The sequence below is a fragment of the Semicossyphus pulcher genome, unplaced genomic scaffold, assembly GCF_022749685.1.
Source record: "Semicossyphus pulcher isolate SPU_LCO1_2020_fin unplaced genomic scaffold, fSemPul1.0.p SCAF_4, whole genome shotgun sequence".
Lineage (NCBI taxonomy): Eukaryota > Metazoa > Chordata > Actinopteri > Labriformes > Labridae > Semicossyphus > Semicossyphus pulcher.
The window spans coordinates 32,533,140-32,552,737 of record NW_027211715.1 but is presented as its reverse complement, the minus strand read 5'-3'; the positions used below and the strand labels follow the sequence as shown (position 1 = coordinate 32,552,737).

The 19,598-nt window shown below is 43.0% G+C and overlaps 1 protein-coding gene across 3 annotated transcripts in view; it reads left to right on the top strand.

The window, feature by feature from the left end:
- phactr1 (phosphatase and actin regulator 1) overlaps positions 1 to 19,598 on the top strand; it is a 41,321-nt gene that overhangs the window by 2,582 nt on the left and 19,141 nt on the right. Inside the window, exon 1 of one of the 3 annotated variants that reach the window (XM_069679832.1) lies at positions 18,210 to 18,501. The exons of the other annotated variants lie outside the window; for them this stretch is intronic. Coding sequence (XP_069535933.1) covers positions 18,210 to 18,501 — 292 coding nt within the window. Of the gene's footprint in view, positions 1 to 18,209; positions 18,502 to 19,598 lie in introns of those variants that run through there. 3 annotated transcript variants of the gene reach the window in all.

Here is a 19,598-nt window from a genome sequence, read left to right as displayed (position 1 = left end):
GTCTGTGTGTTTAGCTGCTGTTGTTTAGCATAAACCCAGCCCACTATTTTCCCTCTTTGATGTGTGCCACTGTTCGCATGTGACCAATATTCAAGTCATCTTCAGTGCGCTTGTGTGACATGCTTCCCTGCTGTGTGTATGCATGTGTGTGTGTGTGTGTGTGTGGGAGGCTGGGTGCGTGTGAGTAATGTATTTAGTAAACAAATGTGTATCACCGAGCCTTTTGCCAGACAGCTTGTTGTTGCTCTCTTGAGCCCTGCCCTCTTCAGCCACAGTCAGTACTAACCCAGGGCCGCGATGGTTTCACTACAGTTCAGTTCTTGATTTCTGCAGAATCATCACTCTGCTGCTTGCTCTGCTTGTACTCCAGGCATTCATTGACCTGATTTAAGATGTAAAGAGACACTTTAGGGGAACATAAATGCTACTTTTTTCACATGCATACACACACACACACACGTATATACACCCATTCATACAAAATACTCGTGAACAATTTCAAAACTTCTTCATTGGCTATAAGTATTTTCAAAGGCCAAGGAAAAGCAGCAGGGACTGCTCAGAGGATCTGAGTGCTCGTGATGGGGTATAGAGGGTTAAAAGGTCTGCTAGGCAAGAAGGAGCCAGTCCATGGAGCGACTTAAAAACAAGTAGTACAATTTTAAAATGTATTCTGAAACTAACGGGTAGCCAGTGGAGAGAGGCGAGTACAGGGGACATATGATCACGCTGTTGTGTAATGTTGTGAAATGTTTATTGCAGCATCAGAACACAGCTTGTGTTTGGCGTCGAGGCTCCGCCCCCATCACTCCTCGCAGATTTATTTTACATGCAGAAACTTGAGGAGTGATGACGTAACATCTTAAACCCCCCTAGCTGGAGCCTGCAGGTGGATGGTGGGGCTAAAAGTATGAGAGCAGTACTGGTGCAGGGCAGCGGTGGCAATGACAGAGCAGAGGGAGAGAGCGGGAATCTTACAGCTTAAATAGACGCCACATTGGGAGGTGTTTGTCAGGAGAGTGACACATGTCAAGTGTGAAATCAGTGCAGCTCGAGTTGGCTGCCTGAACTAGCTCGCAGGCGTCGCCCCATTTATTTATCAGTTTTTAAACTGCTGCACAAAATCACATGCATCCTCATTATATCACATAAACATCTGTGCAAACATTCGATTGGAGCAATATTTAGATTATTTAATGAAATAAATATTAGTTTTTAGCACCTCAGAGAGAGAGAGACAGGATATCTGTCTGAAGTAATGGGTCCACAAAGAATGGACGTGTCAGATTGTTGCTTTCTGTTTCACTTCTGAACATCAGTCAACATGTTTTCTTTTTAGCGATGACCCTGATTGTTCCTCAAACCTAACCAGCTAGGTTTGTACGGACACTAACCTTCTCTAACTTTAACTACATATTTTGTGCTCTAAATCATTAGTCAATCTACCTTGGTTAGGAAGAACACTGAAAACATTTTCCAAACGTTACGTCCTGTACTGTTTGTCCGCCAACTTATTTGAGCAGATCCATTTCAAAGCCTGTTTTTTTGGCATTCCTGCTGAGCTTGAGCCGGTCCAGGTCCCAGGCTGCACAGCTCTGCTCCATCCATGTAAATCCAGGTCAGCTCGGTTAGAGCTTAGCCGTTCTCACAAAGACCAAGACGCAGGCATTACCACGCTCTCATTCAAACACAGAGCGCTCTAATACAGACCTGAATGAAAGGCTGAGACAGAGGGGGCTTAAATGAGCGGAGGTGGAGGAGCAGGAAGAGTCTGAGGAGGAGGACAGGGGTGGCAGGATGGAGGCTTTTTAAATTGTGGCGACATACAGACACGGAGTTGGCTGTCGTCCATTGAATATGGTGGGAACGGTGCACAAACAAACCGCCTCCCACTATCTGGGTAATACTCATTGTCTGCTGCTATCTGCATACATTAGCCCGGCCTTGAGCGGCAGAATGGCAGAGCTACCTGGGCAGAATACAAGAGCACAGAGAGGAAGCGTGAGAGCTTTACATGCAGAGGAGTACTTCCTGCTTCGCTGTCCCCCACCAGCACTCAGACAAAACCCCTCACTCTTCCTCCGCTGGCACGTGGGTCCGTCCTTTCAGCTCAGACAAGCTAACCTTTGTGCAGACAGAGAAAACCTGAAACATCCAGAAAAGGGCATGACTCAGCCTGAAGCTGACAATGAAGATAGGAGGGAGTCTCTTAGCTGCTGTGATGTCAGAGGACAGGAGCAGAAACATGTTAATCATGTTACTGTTGTTTTTAGACCGATCTGCCAAAACATTATGACCACTGACACAGAGCATCACAGTTTGTTGCCTATGAGGCGGTGTAGCCGCAGACCGGTCAGGGTGCCCATGCTGACCCCTGTCCACCCCTGAAAGCGCCTACAATGGGCAGGGAGCGATGGAAGAAGGCGGCCTGGTCTGATGACGTTTTCTTTTACATCATGTGGATGGCCCGGTGCCTCGCTTACCTGGGGAAGACAGGATGAACTATGGGAAGAAGGCGAGCCGGCGGAGGCAGTGTGATGCTTTGGGCAAAGTCAGCTGGGAAACATTGGGTCCTGGCAGTCATGTGGATGTTACTCTGACCCGTACCACCTACCTAAACATTGTTGCAAGTGGGGTTAGGGTTAATGGCAGTGGCCTCTGTCAGCAGGATGAGCACCCTGCCACACTGCAAGCATGGTTCAGGATTGGTTTGAGGAACACAACGAGTTCAAGGTGCTGACTTGGCCTCCAGATTCTCCAGATCTCAGTCCAATCGAGCATCTCTGGGATGTGCTGGACAAAGACGTCCGATCCACGGAGGCCCCACCTCGCAACTTACTGCTGCTCACGTCTTGGTGCCAGATACCTCAGCACACCTTCGTCTACGTCTAGTGGAGTCCATGCCTCGACGATTAGGGCTGTTTTGGTTGCAAAAGGGGGGCCCTACTCAATATCAGGCAGGTGGTTATTATATAATGGCAGATTGTGGATATTAATGTCAGAATCTTGGGCTGCATGAAAGAAAGGTCCTATCTTAACCACAAATCCACCGTTCTCAAGAGATGTGCTTTTCACCAGGCAGTAGTAAGAATAGTCACAGCAGCTGTTCAGCTTTTTACCCAGCGTGAGAGCCGTCTGCATGATTATTAATAGCAGTGAGAGTTGAGTCGATATTCTGTTTCATAATATCTGTTTTCATAACATAAAAAGTCATTGTTTTAAGTCATTAACAGATCCTATAACTTGATCGTGCAGCCCTGTGTTTCTGTATCGTATGGTCGTGCCCACTTCCATCAACATGTTTCAGTTCCTTCTATTCATTCAAGCTTCTTTAAAACCCCACATTACATACGTACAGTTGGCAAGCAGTATGTAATGTTTGGCAAGAAAGCTCCGGGTTTACAGTTGACATGAAATAAATCGATGTACTTCCCTGTCTTGTACGAACAGGAAAGGATGCAGTGGATGTGCTGATGGAGGTCAATCAATCGAGTGTTCTTGTAAACAAGGTTTGTTTACATTCAGTGCTACACACCGAGAGGAATTATAAGTGTCCTTGAGGTCTCACTAATGTGTTGCCAATTTTTAATACATTTTTAAACAACCTCCCTGTTTGCTTTGTAGCTGTCTCCGTCTACCCTGCCTCTATTGACATACGGCTGCATTGACGAGAAGGACATCCTCCCTGTGATGTCGAACACCTCTTGTTTGTTTAAGGTTTCCGCAGCTGGAAGTAGCACCCCTCGTTCCTCTGCACATTGCATTGTGGGAAAATATCTGTACAATTAGCACACTCAATTTCCAAGCCTGTTTGCATCCTGACTTCTTCGATAATAGAAAATATTTGTGATGCTGATTGAGGCACCTTTTACTGAAGTGTTTATTTGTTGTAATCAATGGCTTTATGAATAGTAAGTACATAATTTACTAGTGCTTTAAAGATCAGTAATAAGCTAGTGGTAATACTGTATGCGTTTTCTTTCTATAGTCAGAACACACTACACACTGAAACCCCTCCTGGAATACAAAGTAAAGATCTGGGCCACACTTTCACTGATGTTTGTTGCTCTGAATCTTTTTGACAGCCTGTCTGAACTTGTTGCTTTCATCACCCGCACTGTATGTCAGCGAGGGCAAAGTGATAGTGATACCAGTGGCACACGGAGAGAGAGGACATATTTCCAGATGAGGTGAAGCAGAAGTTACTCAAAACACAGTGTCAGGTGGTTGCATTGCATTATGGGATATTGAGGTCAACTGTCATGGAGGAGAAATGTCTTTGATTTCTGAACATGGGGGTGAGAGTTTTATAGTTTTTACTATTTGCTCTCTCGCTGTTTCCTGCTTTTTAACAACATCATAGAAACACTGGGACTCTCACAAAGGTTACAGTGTTGTAAGGCCGTGTATGAGTCCTAGTGACTGCCATGTCACCCCCTGTTTCTGGAGAGGACTCCTGGGAAGGACTTCCTTATTATTTGGCCCAAGGATTAACATGTAAACGTCTGGTTGAGGTGACAGCTGACTGTTTATAGGCCAAGGCAGCCGTCCTTCAATCAAACACCCCCCATCAAGACTTAATGTCTCTTTTAATGACACAATCACTTGAAAATCTTTGTGAATGGAGTTTTAATTGCTTCAGAGTGAGATAAAGCGTTTTTGTTGTAGTCCAAATAATACAACACTGAGGCTGATATTATTGGCTTATCCCAGATATGTCATACATTTCCGTCTTTACCTTTGATTTAACTCCACTGTCTTTTCAAAATGAATAAAAATGATCTTTAAAATTAACTACTGTGCTCTATTTACTATTATCACATGTCTACAGTTGTCAGCTTTGATGCAGAAGGTTACTGTGACGTTCTTTAAAGTGCTATTCTCTAAGATCTCAGTTTTGTTCTCTTTTGCGGCACCTATGGTGATAAACGGTAACTGCAGGAGCACACTTCCCAGATATCCAGACAGTGCTGCATGTGTGACGTCCACGGTCGGCTCCGGTTGTAACTCTTGATTTTCCTGGCTGACGGTCGCTTTCCTTTTCAGACTGTTTGCTTCATCTGAGCGTTGAGTTTGTTTCTTTTCCTTTGGATTTTCACTTATTGTTGAAGTTGTATCTGTAGTCATCCGTCTTTTCTTTGTTTGTTCAGCCATAGTAGATTACTGTTTACTCGCAACACTTGCAGAGAGCGGAAAAGCAGCCGCTTAGCTCCGCCTACCCTCTCTGGCAGACCAACCACTGCTGGCTGATGGAAAACGCGTCACTAACTGGGCGCCACAGACACCCAGTCTGTAACACTGCAAATGCAGAGGCTTTCATCAGTGGGCCATCGGCTCAATCACCATTGTGTTACCTCATTCAGTGATAGATAGAGACTCAACAGACATTTATTTACATGAAAATAAAAACAAGAATTTGTTGCGTTCTTCTGATTTCTTGCTTCTCTTTGTCATTTCTGACCGTGGTTCTCTTTCTGGAGGCGAGGAGCCTCCTCGTGTTTTTGTGCTTCTTGTTTGACAAAAAAGCAATTTGAAGAGGTCATTTTGGTTTCTGGGGCATCGTGATGAGCATTTTCACCTTTTTTTGTTTACATTAAATAAACCAAACAATGAATCAATCTGTCCCTAGAGTAACAGACAGATTGATAATGAAAACAATCATTAGTTGCAGCCCTGGTTTTTACACAACAAATACAAGCCCGTATAGAGCTTTATTTACTTTCTCCCTCTTTTTACAAACTCTGTATCCTCTCAGATTCAGGTCAGGCTCTATTCCTGTTGTCGTGCAGGTGTTTCGTGCAATCTGTAATGTCATTTCTGGCTCTTAATCCCTTATTGGTTTCCGACTGTGTTGTACTCCTCCTTGTTTTGCAGCCTGCCTGTGAGCTTCTCTTTGATATTTGCCCCCCACCCCCCCACCCCCCCACCCCACCTCCTGCCTGTGGTTGTTTAAAGTGTGCCCCCTTGTGGTTCATCCCAGGGCACTTCAGCTGTCGGGGTATCTGCAGGAAGAGAACTGCACAAACTGAATCGCCACGAGCTGTTTTTCCCGCAGTTCTTCTGTGTTTTTTCCTTTTTAAATATGCTGTCTGAATCGGTGAAGGCCACCTATCAAAACGATGAGCTGCACACAGGAGACAGAGAAGAGAGGGTGACTCATATCCCAGTGATATACCAAGTCTCGCATTCACACATTTACAGTCATGTCCACACACACACACACACACACACACACACACACACACACACACACACACACACACACACACACACACACACACACACACACACACACATGCACACACGCACACTCTCCTACAGGCTCTGCTGTTCTGTCACTTTGTATTAATTCAGCACACAGCAGGTCCAGTCAGAGAGGAGGAGGGGAGGGAGGGAGGAAGAGGAGGGAGGCGGAGGGGGGGATATGAGGCTTTGAACAGTGAATGGCAGCGAGAGAGAGAGAGAGAGAGCGAGAGAGGAGATAAAGAAACTGAAGGAAGAAGTTTGTGCCGTCTTTGAACCCCAGACTTCTTTTGTCCTTCCTCACATTGTCTGACACAGTTCCCATGTGTTTGCTGCTGCGGTGATGCCAACACATTTCTCGACAGATGGAGAAAGACAAAGAGCTCAGACACAGACGCTCATGTTGTCGTAAGAAAACACTGTAAAACCACTCTTTGGGATTTTCACAATTTACCTTACACTCGTCTCTTTTATTTATAAAGCCCCAAATCACCAGTTTACCTCAGAAAGAGATTCACAATGTGTACGGCGTGTGACACACTCTGTCCTCGACCCTTTATTATGGTAAGGAACAGGAAGAGCCACAGAGGAGAGATTCCTCTTTCCTGAGCTTTGACCTCGGGATGCAAAACAGTTTCATTCATTCATCACTTTGTGACTGAACAAAATGGACATAAATAACAATAAATGCAGCTTCTAAAACATCTTTTTGTAAGAGTACGCGTAGCTAAATGATATTTTCTTTTGCTTTTGTCAAAGAATTATTACCAAAAAAGGCCGACACCTCTGATAATTTAAAGGAGCAGTTCTCCCCTGGAAAAAGCCTCTGTCAGTTACAGCTGGTGTTCTCTGTAATAAATAGAAGCAATAATGTTTGAAATTGCCGCCATAGCTGTGGAGAAAGTTTTACAAACAGCTCGTGGTTTCACCCATTCTACATTCCTACCACACCCAGCATGCATTGCTCCCTCTGAAAGGAACGGCCCAGTGAGAGACGCTGGAGTGAAATACTACCGTTTTCCAGTCAAGGACATTGATCGCTGCAGGCGATGGGTCAGAGCGGGACAGAATCTGAAATATGACGAGAATATATCGGTGGATTGTCTAAAAAAATCTTCAGGTCTGCAGTCCAAGAACGAGACATGACATCGGAGGCGGGCATCCTAGATAGAGGAAGTGTAGTTTAGCGAGCTCCACAGCCTCTGCCAGATGACGCGTTTTACGTCGTCTGGCGGAGGTTTTTCCAGGGCCCATTGGAGAAGCAGATAGCGTCCTACAAAGGCACAGAGCTTCTTCAGAAAGAAACGTCTCAACTGTCCTGCCCAACAGAGTGGCTTTACTACAGTTGCATCTGTGCCATCAAATGCTCAAGTCGCCTCTTATAAAGTAGCTCACAAAGCTGCACACTTTAGCTGAGGGATTAATACGACCTATTGATGCTATTGTGGTTTAACCTGTGACTGATTAAGCGACAGTCAGCAAACTTCAGGCTATCCCTTTGTCAACACCATTGCGTGGCGCAGTTATGATTCAATATCGAGGAGCAGCTCTGATAGCGTGTGTTAGTGGATATATTTTTATCTACCAAAGGGGGAGCTGCAGAAAAAGTTTAGGAACCACCGTCTCACTATACTTTCTGACCTCCCTACCCTCTTTGTGGCTTCCACCTCATTGGTTCCAACATATAAATCCTCAATATGTAGTTTGAATTTTAAAAAGTCTTAGTAATTTCCTGAAAAGGTTTTAGGTTTTATCAATGAGGAAATTGTGCATTTGTTGGGGGACTATTTTCAGCGGCGTATGAATCTCTCGTTGTTTTAGTTTGTATTTCTCGAGGCAGGAGATTTAATCAAAATGCTCCTTGACTTGTTTGGTATTTTATTTGCTTGATTAACCAAAAACAGACACCTGGTCACACATATAGTTTCAATCAAATATCGTCCAAGGTGGTGCAGTGGTTAGCGCTATTACCTCACAGCTAGAAGGTTCCTAGTTTGAATCCTGGTTTGGTTGCAGTGGGCCTTTCTGTGTGGAGTTTGCATGTTCTCCCCGTGCGTGCGTGGGTTCCCTCCAGGTACTCCGGCTTCCTCCCACAGTCCGAAGACATGCTCCTTAGGTTCACAGGTGACTCTAAATTGCCCGTAGGTGTGAATGTGAAAGGTTGTTTGCCTCTGTGTCAGCCATGTGATTGACTGGTGACGTGTCCATGGTGTAACCCCGCCTCTCGCCCAATGACAGCTGGGATCGGCTCCAGCCCCCCCGTGACCCTGAACTGGATGAGCGGTGTCGATAATGGATTGTGCATCGCAGCTCTTTGCCCCACCTGACTCTCTGTATGTCTCCTGATGAGCGACGCTGTGAAGTTTGGTGAAGTGTGGAGTTATAACATCCCTGCTGTGCAACTCATCATGTACAATACTCTGCGTGTTTATCCTCTTACATCCACTGTGCTCAGCAGGCTCCCGTATCAAAACAATTAACTCCTGTCACCCAGGAACACCCAGAGCTGCGTGTGTGCGTTTGTCCCCCTCACATTTAACATTGCTACAGTCTTAATCAGAGACGTGGTGGGTGGACAGGTGACCTGGTGTGAGAACGGGGGTAGAAGTAGCAGAGTGACGAAGATTAAATGGCAGAGGGAGTCTGCGTTAGACTCCACACAGCCGGTCTCCACCTCTCAGCGCCAGAGTGCCACATTAATATTGCACACTAAATCTCTGTCAGGATCGTAGTGCGCCCAAATTAGCAGCAGCACCATCAAAGGCCGGAGGATGATTAATAATTTTTGCCTCATAGAAATAGAAGCCCAGATTGGATGAGAAGGTGATATTTGGGGAAATGGATGGTCATCAGAAATAGACAAGAGGGTCATGGAGAAGAGGGGAGGTTATGTGCTTATTCAGTGTGACATTAATCATATAGAGACAGTCATTTCCATGAGTCACACCTCTTAGCACGAGAGGTTTCCGGGCATGATGTTGCTTTGAGTTCTTTTTGCTGCAGTCACCGTCCTGAAACAATGGACGTGAATGTCATATTCAAAGTGTGAACGGAAACTCAACAGAAACAATTTGTGTTAATCTGAGTTAAAAAGATCTCAAATCCTCAGCACATACTCACCGACTCGTTAAAGAGGAGCAGCGATATTTTAGTCCACACTTTGTAGACGCTCCCTCTGGGAGGGGAGCATCAGTGCGTTAATAGCTACATGTTAAAGGCAGCAGCATTTAGCTTAAAGGCAAAGGTTTAAAAGCAGGTCTGTGAATCGTTGGTTAACCATCATTCAGGGAGCAGCTACAGTGCTGCTATCGATCATGGCCTTTTCATTCAACAGTTAGAGGGGTGCTGGAGAGGCCAAACACATGACCTCTGGAGCCTGATCAATAATCAGTTTTCTTGATTTTACAATGTAAAAGTTAGCACACAAACTTTATTTAAACATCACTCTTTAAAGAACGTTTACAAAGGCTCAGAAGGAGAAAGAATTTAAGGGCATTTTTCAGCGCCTGATGAAAGCCCGTCCACTAAAAGTACTTGTTTGTTCCCCTGACAGGCTCAGATTGTTATTAAAACTGTCTGAAAATGTTACAGAAAGGATTACTACAAAAGTATACCCTTTATGAAGCTATTCAGCAACATCACTTCATTCAAAGCCACCAGACTCCATTAATAAAAAGGGTAATCTTACCTTGCAGAACAAGGGTGTTGCTGGTCTACTGCTGTCTCAACAGTTTGTTAGATTGGATTCAACACAACACAAGAACACAGTCAAGCTAAAGTCAACCAAAAATACAAACACAGATCAGGAACATAATTTTCTGCAAGGTAAAGTTCCTGTTTTTGTCAGTGGAGTCTGGTGGCTTTGAAGGGAGCAGTGTAACGGATGTTTCTGGTTTCAAAAGAAGCAACTTATCTTAACAAATAAGGTCTACCTCTGTAATGTTGTCAGACACTTAAGATAACAATCTCAGCCTCTCTGTGGGAAGAAAAGCCTGCACTTTTAGTGGACCCCTCTCCATCGGCCATAGACTGTATAATAGAGGTAGAGGTAAGCACCTTGGTTTGTGAACCTCCCTTTTGAAGCCTTGTGTTGGTGTTTCTGGTGCCGTCATCTTGTTGTTTTTTGGAGCCAAAAGTGACCATATTTGGACGACAGGGTTGATGCGCACTGCTATGCTTCTGTCTATTAGGGGCGGCTGTGTCTCAGTCGGTCATCTTTCAATTGGAAGGTTGGTGGTTAGATCCCCAGCTCCCTTAGCCTACATGTGCCCTTGGGCAAGACACTGAACCCCAAATTGCTCCCGGTGGCATAGCCAAAATCAGTGCCATGTGTGTGAATGGGTGAACGGATCATGTAGCTTTGAGTGGTCGCAGGCCTAGAAAAGCTCTATATAAGTACATTTAGTGCATTTATGCTGATGGACAGGTCGCTTTAGTAGCCACACCCTAAAGCATATCCTACTTTAACATCTATTTTACTCTAAATGGAACCATTGTTTACTAAGTGAACATCATTTAAACTAGAGATTTAGACCAAAAAGTGTTTGGGACATTTTTTACTGAGGTGATAAATCAGCTGAGACGTAGGATTATTCTCACATCTGGTTCCATACAGCTGGCCAGCAGGATGCCCCCTGCAGGTTTTCGTCCACTTCTTTATGCAGCCTGTGCTGCCGGCTGAAGCAATCTTCTGGAGCTCCAGAACCTTTAATACCATATGTTATTCAGACCGCGAAATGTATTTAAAAATAGGGCCCAGGTTTAAAAATACCAGAATTCTCCTTTAACAAGCTTCAGTGTCATAATGTGTCTCCTCCAAGTGTAAATCTGGTTCGCCCTGCCAGACAGACCTCACCGCGGGAATCACGTCTCAGACAGGTAGAGGCGAGATTGATTAAGTCGAGGCCGATATGAGATTTTTATCACAGGATAAAAAAGGTACATAAATAAGAAACTCGGTGGGTTGTGTAGGGTTTGCTTTGTGCCGCTGTGGTCAGGACGGAGTGGGGGAATGCACCACACGGTGGATGCTGTTGGACAGGATGGTTTACAGTGGGACAGAAGTAAAGAGCTCAGTGTCACAGATCGACAACCACCTGACAGCTGTAAAGGCCACAGGCTGCCTCGCAGATGATACGCTGTCATCTCTGATGTGACAGGCACACCTGCGGTCTAACTAGATGCTGCACAGGAGATCATGTATGTGTGCATTTATCCACACCTGTCTGTATGTGGATGTTAGTATGTTTCAGGGGATCACGCTGACTTGTCAGACACATCCAGGCATGAAGTCTATTACTGTCAGCAGCACATTGAGCTGTAACCTGCCAAAACCTTTGTGCCCCCACTGAGCCCCTCGTCTGTGCAGGGAACAGGAAGCCTGTCTGAGGACTGAAACAAAATGACATCCACCCACAACGTCCCCGCTATGCAGCTCCATTTCTTGTGTTTCTTTTCAGGCGGTTCTGGGTATGGAAAGACATTTTAACAAAGCAGAGGAAGGAATGAAATGAGGTGTAGTGCTCAGGTTCAGAAGAGGTAAAAATACGACAAAGTTTAGCCGTATAATTAGCATGCTGTGTGAGCATTTTCATTGTAATAATCTGAATCAGCAGTATGTGCACACAAACAAGGAATCTGAAGTTGCTCTCAGTGTTCTCACACAAAATTTACATGAAGATAGAAATAGACATGCAGGCGAAGATGAGGGGAAAAAAGATACGTAAAAATAAACAGAACTTTGTATAAACAAGTAGGTAAAAAAAAGTGCATTAATATTCATATACAGCATGCAGGAGTTGTGTTTGGACATACTGGTGTATTGATTTCCTCACAGACTGTTGGACATTACCTCATTGAACACTGCACTGCACTGCACTCAGCTGCAGCATTTCAATGAAGCATGCTGTGTGCTACTACCGAACAAACTTAGAGCCATTATTAACCTGAAGACATGCAGGGCAAAACATTCTAACGCTTGATGAGGCTCGTGGTGATTTACGGCAGCACACTATGCCATATTTTAAGCCATCATTTGTAAAGAAATACATACATAGTTATGAGTTGCATTTAAAACAACTGTAGCTCAGTAGTTAGAGTTGGTCGTCCACTGATCACAGGGCTTGTGATTTGATCCCCAGCTATCCGTTGTTGTATGAGAGTGTCTGCAGTCTTTAGCTCTGTCCCAATCAATCAAATAAATCAAATCACATTTTATTTGTATAGCGCCGAATCACAACCAAAGTTATCTCAAGACACTTTACAAAAAGAGCAGGTCTAGGCCGTACTCTTTGTTATATTGTTTAGAGAGAGAGACCCAACATGAATCACCATGAGCCGCACTTAGCAACATTCGGCACATTGGCGAGGAAAAACTTCAAACCTCAAACTCCGAAAATCCAGGGGCTGCACCCTTTGAAGGGCGTATTTGATGGCTGATTGGTCACAGCGGTGCATCGAAGGCTGTCCCAATTCGGAGGCTTCTTCAGGTGCGTCCTCCTTTTCCCGGGCCACAAAGGATCCATCAGGTCATCCTTCGTGGCCCAACGTATCCTGAGATTCATTGCGCGCCGAATCAAACGCGATGGCGGACTCTTACGCGGCAGAAAATACACTTTAAAGTTTTTGGTTTCAACTCAATCGAATAGTTGCGATACAAATGTAAAAAAAATGAAAGGGGCTTTGAAACAAATTATCAGTATAAGTAACGTGACGTTAGTCATGCTAGCTAGTTAGCCCACTAGCTAAATGTTGCTAGGTGACAGCAACGGCGTTTGGTGATGCAAGGCTAAGGGTGCACAGCTGGTGACGCAAACAGGAAATCCTCCGTAGACCAGGCCGTCGTATTTCAGTTCAGCTTTAGCATCTACAGAGGCCTCTGTAGACCGCGCCCTTCGAAGGCTGCAGCCCCTGAATGAGACACAGCTTTTGGTTTGCATGTTCGCATGCTAACAGTTAGCACTATACAGAAGGTAAAGCTGAGGCTGATAGGGATGTTTTTTGTTAAGAGCAGTGGTACTTGTCCTTGATGTACTCTAAAGCAGAGGTTAGCAAACTTTTCAAAGACACATTTCGATTTGCTGAATAATAAAGGAAAGTCAGAGTCTCCCCAAAGTCATCAGGATTCATCCTCAGGGTGTCATAAATATCTGTACCAAATTTAAAGGCAATCATTCCAACAGCTCGAAAGGTAGACTTGTTTTTAAGTTTGCACCAAAGAGTGTAACGAGTACCTTCACAGAAAAATGAAGTGAAGTTTAGACCAATCGATGCTCTCCTGTGTCACTTCAGGTAATATGTTAGTTAGTTAGTTATTGGTTTATTTCATCGTGTCGTGCACAGAAATGTGCCCAGCCCACATGGGCTTACAAGACACTACAAACAAAACAAACAACAACGACAGAATGAAAAACAAAAGAACAGTTACGCCTCAAAATATATCAAACAATGTCTCATAAAGTCTGAAAAACCTCAAACACAAAGCCTCCTGCTCCGCTGTCGGAAAGCCTTTAACACAAACTCAGCCAACTGAAATACTTCATGTGTGAATGGGTACTGAAGTCTGCATTCATCAGACATGGAAAACAATGAGGACATGAATCATACCTGCAGTCCCACCAGCTGCAGCTTCCAGGCACACGAGACAAACTGTGAGTCTCAGCCTGTGTGTAAGAGAGTGAGACTATGGATTTATCGATGAAACTCACACCAGCAGTGCTTTAATCTCACATCTCCTTCTCATTAGAGAAAGCAAAACCAGTCAGGGAGTGGTATGGATCAGGCCAGTCATCACAATAACACCGAGAGACTCAGCAGAGAAGGAGACCTGTGTGGTACTTGAGATGGGGAGCAAAGATTGTCCGTCTGACTGGGCCTCCTCTTCAGTCAAGCAGCTGTGGGTTTACTGTCTCATCCATTTAAAAAGGTTGTAAGCAAATAGCAAATAAGCAAAAGCAAATAAAGTGAATGTGTTGTCACCAACTTGCTTCTCAACTTCCTTTCTGAAGCCTCGTGTTTGGCATTTTGGCCGCCGCCATGTTGGTTTTCTGCAGCCAGAAGTGAAAGTATTTGGAAGACAGGGTGGCGCTGGAGAAGAGCGAGGGGTTGGCAAAAACCCAGTTATCAAAGATTTATATGCCAGTGGATTATTGATTAGCTGGCTAATTAGCTGACAATGTGCTATTCTGTTTGTGGTCGTAGCTGACCAGTTATTTATTTATCAGACCAAAGGGGGTAAGAGAGCTGTGGGAAGCCAACAGCAATCTCCTCTGCACAAGTAAATCAGTTTATGAGAAACACTGAACAAGCTAACAAGCCAGGTATTGTGAGCGCAGACATTGTTATCTGCTAATAGATGTATTATTTATCTGATATTTGCATGAAATCTTTCCAAAAGGCACCGACACCACAAACACGGCTGATAGATTAGCAGGGTGACATCGAGCAGACTGCTAATAGCTCTAAGCTGTCACTCAGAGACCACGCCCCTAATTGTGTATGACTTGTTTAATTTAAACTGGTGAGCAGTGTTAATTTGAGTCCTCGTCTTCAGACGAAAATGCTTTTTAGTTTTAGTCACATATTTGTCATTTTTACCATTTATAGTTTTAGTTGAGTGGAAACTCAAAATATTTTAGTCCAGTTATAGTCAATAAAAAGTCATCACATTTTAGTCATTACTTTTAGTCCAAACGTTTTCTCTCTTGAGAAAATATGACCCCCCTCCAGTGTCCCTCTTCTCGTTTATACCTTAACACTTTAAATTCATCCAAACAGTAACAGAACGATGAGGACACAGCATCTATAGGTTTCTTTTCATCATTGCTTCTCATTTAAACAGTCTGACTGAAGCAGACGGCCGATGATCGCTCCTTTTTTGTTAGGAAGAAACATCAAATGACGTAAAAAGCCCCTTTTTCTGTGAGCGCGCTCAGAGCCTGAAGCAGAAAGCCTTGGTTAACAGAGAATGTTCACAACCACCTTTGTGATACCTGTTGTCTCCAACCAGGATGCCCAGTTACAGGAATGAATTGCTTGTATTTTGACAGACAGATTAGACGCACAGTGGGGGGAAATATGCATTTTAAATGTCAGACAGCCCCCCAACATTTTAGTCTAGTCGCGACTCATTAACAAAAACAAGACATGCCTGTCGTCAGAGTTTTTATCATCAACAATCTATTTTTAGCTCGTCTCGTCTTCCTCGTGGAAAAAAGATCGTTAACAAACATTTTTCGTCATTATTATTATTGAAGAAATTTACACTGCTGGTGAGATGCATAAAAATTCACCTAACACATGACATGAAAAAAATTGCTACAGAGACTAAAACTGTTTTTTTTGTAGCAGGCCCTAAACGTGTTTGGACATTTTAACATGGGGCCTGATGGGAATTCACTCGCTTTTTGAGCCAGCCTCAAGTGGCCACTAGAGGAACTGCAGTCTTTTGACACTTCCCTGTTGGCTTCATGCCCATTGGTCTTTACTGCAGGTCTGATACTTTATTAAAGGAGGAGTACTCATTCCGGACAGGAGGCCTGCTCACTAACTGTTCCTCTTTCATCTTGTGATACACAACCTTGCACTTTGAGTACGAAAGCCTTTCTGAGTCATCGTCTGCAGAAAGGACACTGCAGGGTATTCCTTTGATCTTGCATAAAAGACATGAACAGAAACGTACACACTATTTACATGAGTAAAATGATTAAAAAACACACAGCTGAGGGTTTCTGTGCAGCTCAGAGTCGCTTGTGATTACATGCAGACATCGACTCCTCCTCACCAGTCTGCACCCTGTAGCTCAGAGTCTGTCACTGTTTTTTCAGACAGACAAATTAATTCCACCAGTATACCTTGTCAGTTAGCTCCACCTGCTGGAACAGACGTGTAACTACAAGCTGTGACCCTTCATTGGCCTCCGCAGATCAAAACCGAGTGCGTCTCTCAGAAGTGTGTTGACTTAATTTTGTTGTTGTGTGAAATGTGACTTGCTTTCATCCTCCATGAATGTTGAAGCTGTTGTGCACGCCTGTTTTTTTTTTACTCTTGTTTTTGTAGCATTTGAAATTAAGCAGAGACAATGAGATGCAGTACAAAATTCATAATCATTACCAGGGGATTCGAGCGCTGTTTCCACTTAGAAATTGAAAAACTGCATTAATGAGCTTCTGTTGAGAGTAGCAAACTAATTCCATCCAATATTTTTCACCCCTGTCTTTCTCTTATTTAAGTTTTTAATATTTTTATTGGAGCAGATTTCAAACGATCAGACTTTCCAGTGTAAAAGTGGAAACAGTCTCACTCTTGGTGTTTCATTAGTTTTCAATAAAGATCATATTAATTTTACTTAATTACTGTCAAGACTCACTATGACTTTGTATCTGGTTATTACTGGGCTTTTAACCCCATATGAGCCAATCTAAGTGGAGTATTAATGTGTTTAAAGATTTTTAATCATGGCAGGATAGGATAGGATTTTATTTTTCAATTGAATAAATTAAATTAAATTACATTGTTTTGAAGCACATTTAAATGTGTTTTTATAAGTTGCTTGTAGTAAGGGTGGAGGCAGGTTAAGATCAAGATAAGTAAGCCTAATGTTATAGTTCAAATATAGTTTGTGCTAATTGTTGTTGCTGTTGTTGTTGTTGTTGTAGAACCGTTCTGTCAATATGCAACACATTTAAAGAAACAATCAGCTAGAAATAAAGCACGTAGAAATAAAAAAGTACATTCACATGAATACAGAATAATTAACTTCATGATAAAAGACGACAACAATACGCGTAATTTGTAGTTTTTTTAATCTCAGATGTTTAAATTAAATCTCGCGGTGCTGCAAGCTCATTGGCTGGTGCCGCTAGGCTAACACTCAACAGCGAGCCATGATTGGCTGAATCTGCTCAGACGCTAATCTACGTCAAATCCAGCCGGCGAGAAAGACCAAAACCGGAAGCAGTTTAAGCCTTCAAAATAAATTAAGAGAAAAAGGAGAAATGTATTGATTTTTGCACACGTATTAAGATCCAGAGAAGTTGTGAACATCTTCGGTTTCTGTTTTATATTATATATATTTTTATATTAAATCGAAGTGGCGATCAGATTTAAATATTTAAATATTATGTGTTTAATTTACAGTAAAACATCTTAATCACCATGTTTGAACATTCTGTTTTAAAAGAAATATCAGAACCCTTTCAGTGGCAAGAAAATTATTTTTTAAAAGATACATTTGCTCCTGAATGCAGCAGGGATTTATGGCAACCACAATTGCTAAATCAAGTTCTCACATGAAATTACTTAATATTATAATGTCGTGTTTACTTGTGCACAAGCAGTCTCACAGGACAACAGGACTGCCAGTGTTTGCTTTGTAGCCTTCTTCTGTTGACATTTCCTGTGGTTTGTCATTGTAATTTAATTTGTAACACATCCGTGGTCAGAACATTAACTGACAGAAGGGCATGGCGGTCAGTATTTTCTTCTGTCATAAAACTGTGTATGTTATTTATGCAATTCATTTATTGAAATGTTATAGAGTAATGAATTTACTAGTGCTGAGTATCGGTCTAGCAACAATAAAAAAAAAATAAAAAAAACCCCCAATAAAAAGTTCAATGCTGTTGAGACAACACAGTGGACGACAAAATATTCCAATACATTTCTGCTTGAGTATGCAAAGGGACTCCTAAATTGTTTATAGCAGGGCTGCAGCTAACAATTGTTCTTTATCCATTTACTTTCCGATTATTTCCGCAATGAATACAAAAACAAAAGTTGCTCATTACAATTCCCCATACATTATAGCTCAGTCAAGATGCTTTTATTTTGTAAGATAAGACCGGAAGTCTTTGTGTCAATATGGTTGACTTGTTAGTAGTGGACAGAGCTGCCTGCAAACCAGTTGAAATCCCTCCACCGGAGCAGAGGGCAAGAGGGTCCATCCCCTGCAGTCCAGTGGCTCAAACATGGCGGGCTATGGAGGGGACGTGATGCGTTCATGGTCCGGAATCGGTTCTTCTGCCACCACCGGTTCCTCATCTGTTGCTGTGCCCGCGTCCGAGGAGCAGAAACCGAGGAAGAGGAGGAGAGCTTTCTGCCTGACCAGGATCAAGACCCGCAGCAGCTCCGACGGTCAGCAGCAGCCGCATCATTTGCCCGCCGCGAACAACAACAACATGCCGTTCATGATCCACTGCCAGATCGGAAAAGAGATCAAACACATCTGCAGCAACTGCCGGGGAGCCGAGCCGCCGGACGGTGAGACGACCCGGTTCCGTTTACTACTACAGAGACAGGGAGGGAGGGTGGGAGGGAGAAGGAGCAGGAGGTGTTTTTACTCCTCTGGTTTTAAATGATTATTGTCATGTGTCGATTACGGCTCCCTGCCTGCTTTACCCGGGGGGAATCAGCTCTACATCACCGGGAACAGCTCTAACGGTCGTTTATATTGACTATATTTACTGACCGTTAAAGCGCTGGCTGGTATTTCTTAGTCTCTTGTATTTGGTTTTATTTTCAGTCGAAGTATTATACATGTTGCTTTAAGATATCTAATTTATATTCAGCTTATTTGATTGTGTGGTTTAATTTTTGCGTCCCTGCTTGCATTTTTGTCCTTTGGTTCACGTTTGGCTCATACTTTGCTGAAATACTAGTATATTTTTAATCTATGAACCATTTAATGGCAAAATTAAGCGTGTTAGTGTTAATATCTTTCCACAGATTAATACAATTATGCAGAAGATCATTTAGTGCCAAGTAATTACCATATTTCTGAGCTAGAGATGTGGATATCACTTCAGCAATGATTAGTTACAGCTGATTCCCACCAAAAGACCTCAAGCAGGGCTGCAACTCATTATTAATTTTATTAGTCATTAATCACTCTCTGATTTAAATCAATCTTGGATTTGCTTAGTCGATAACATATCATAAAAATGTCCTACAGAGCAAAAGCTGACATCTTAATGTTCCTTGTTTTGTCCTCAACCCAAAGATTTTATGTTTACTCACAAAACGTCCAAAACCAGGAAATATTCACATGTAAGAAGCTGGAATCTGTGAATCTTGAGTTCTTTTTTTCTTGGAATATCACTCAAACCATAAATTGAATATCATTGTTGGCAATTAATTAACCTAAAAAGTAGGCAACGATGGATTGTCCGATCAATCCATCGTTGCAGCTCTAAAGTAAAACACTAGAAAGCAGAAATCTTCTCAGATGAGAAGCTGGAGCAAAGACTGGGTTATTTTTAACTTGAAAATGACGTCACTTACAAATGATCAGCATTTTTGAAGATTAGTTTTAAGTCAATTGACTTGATCAATATTTGGGGTCAAAGAATTTGTCCAAT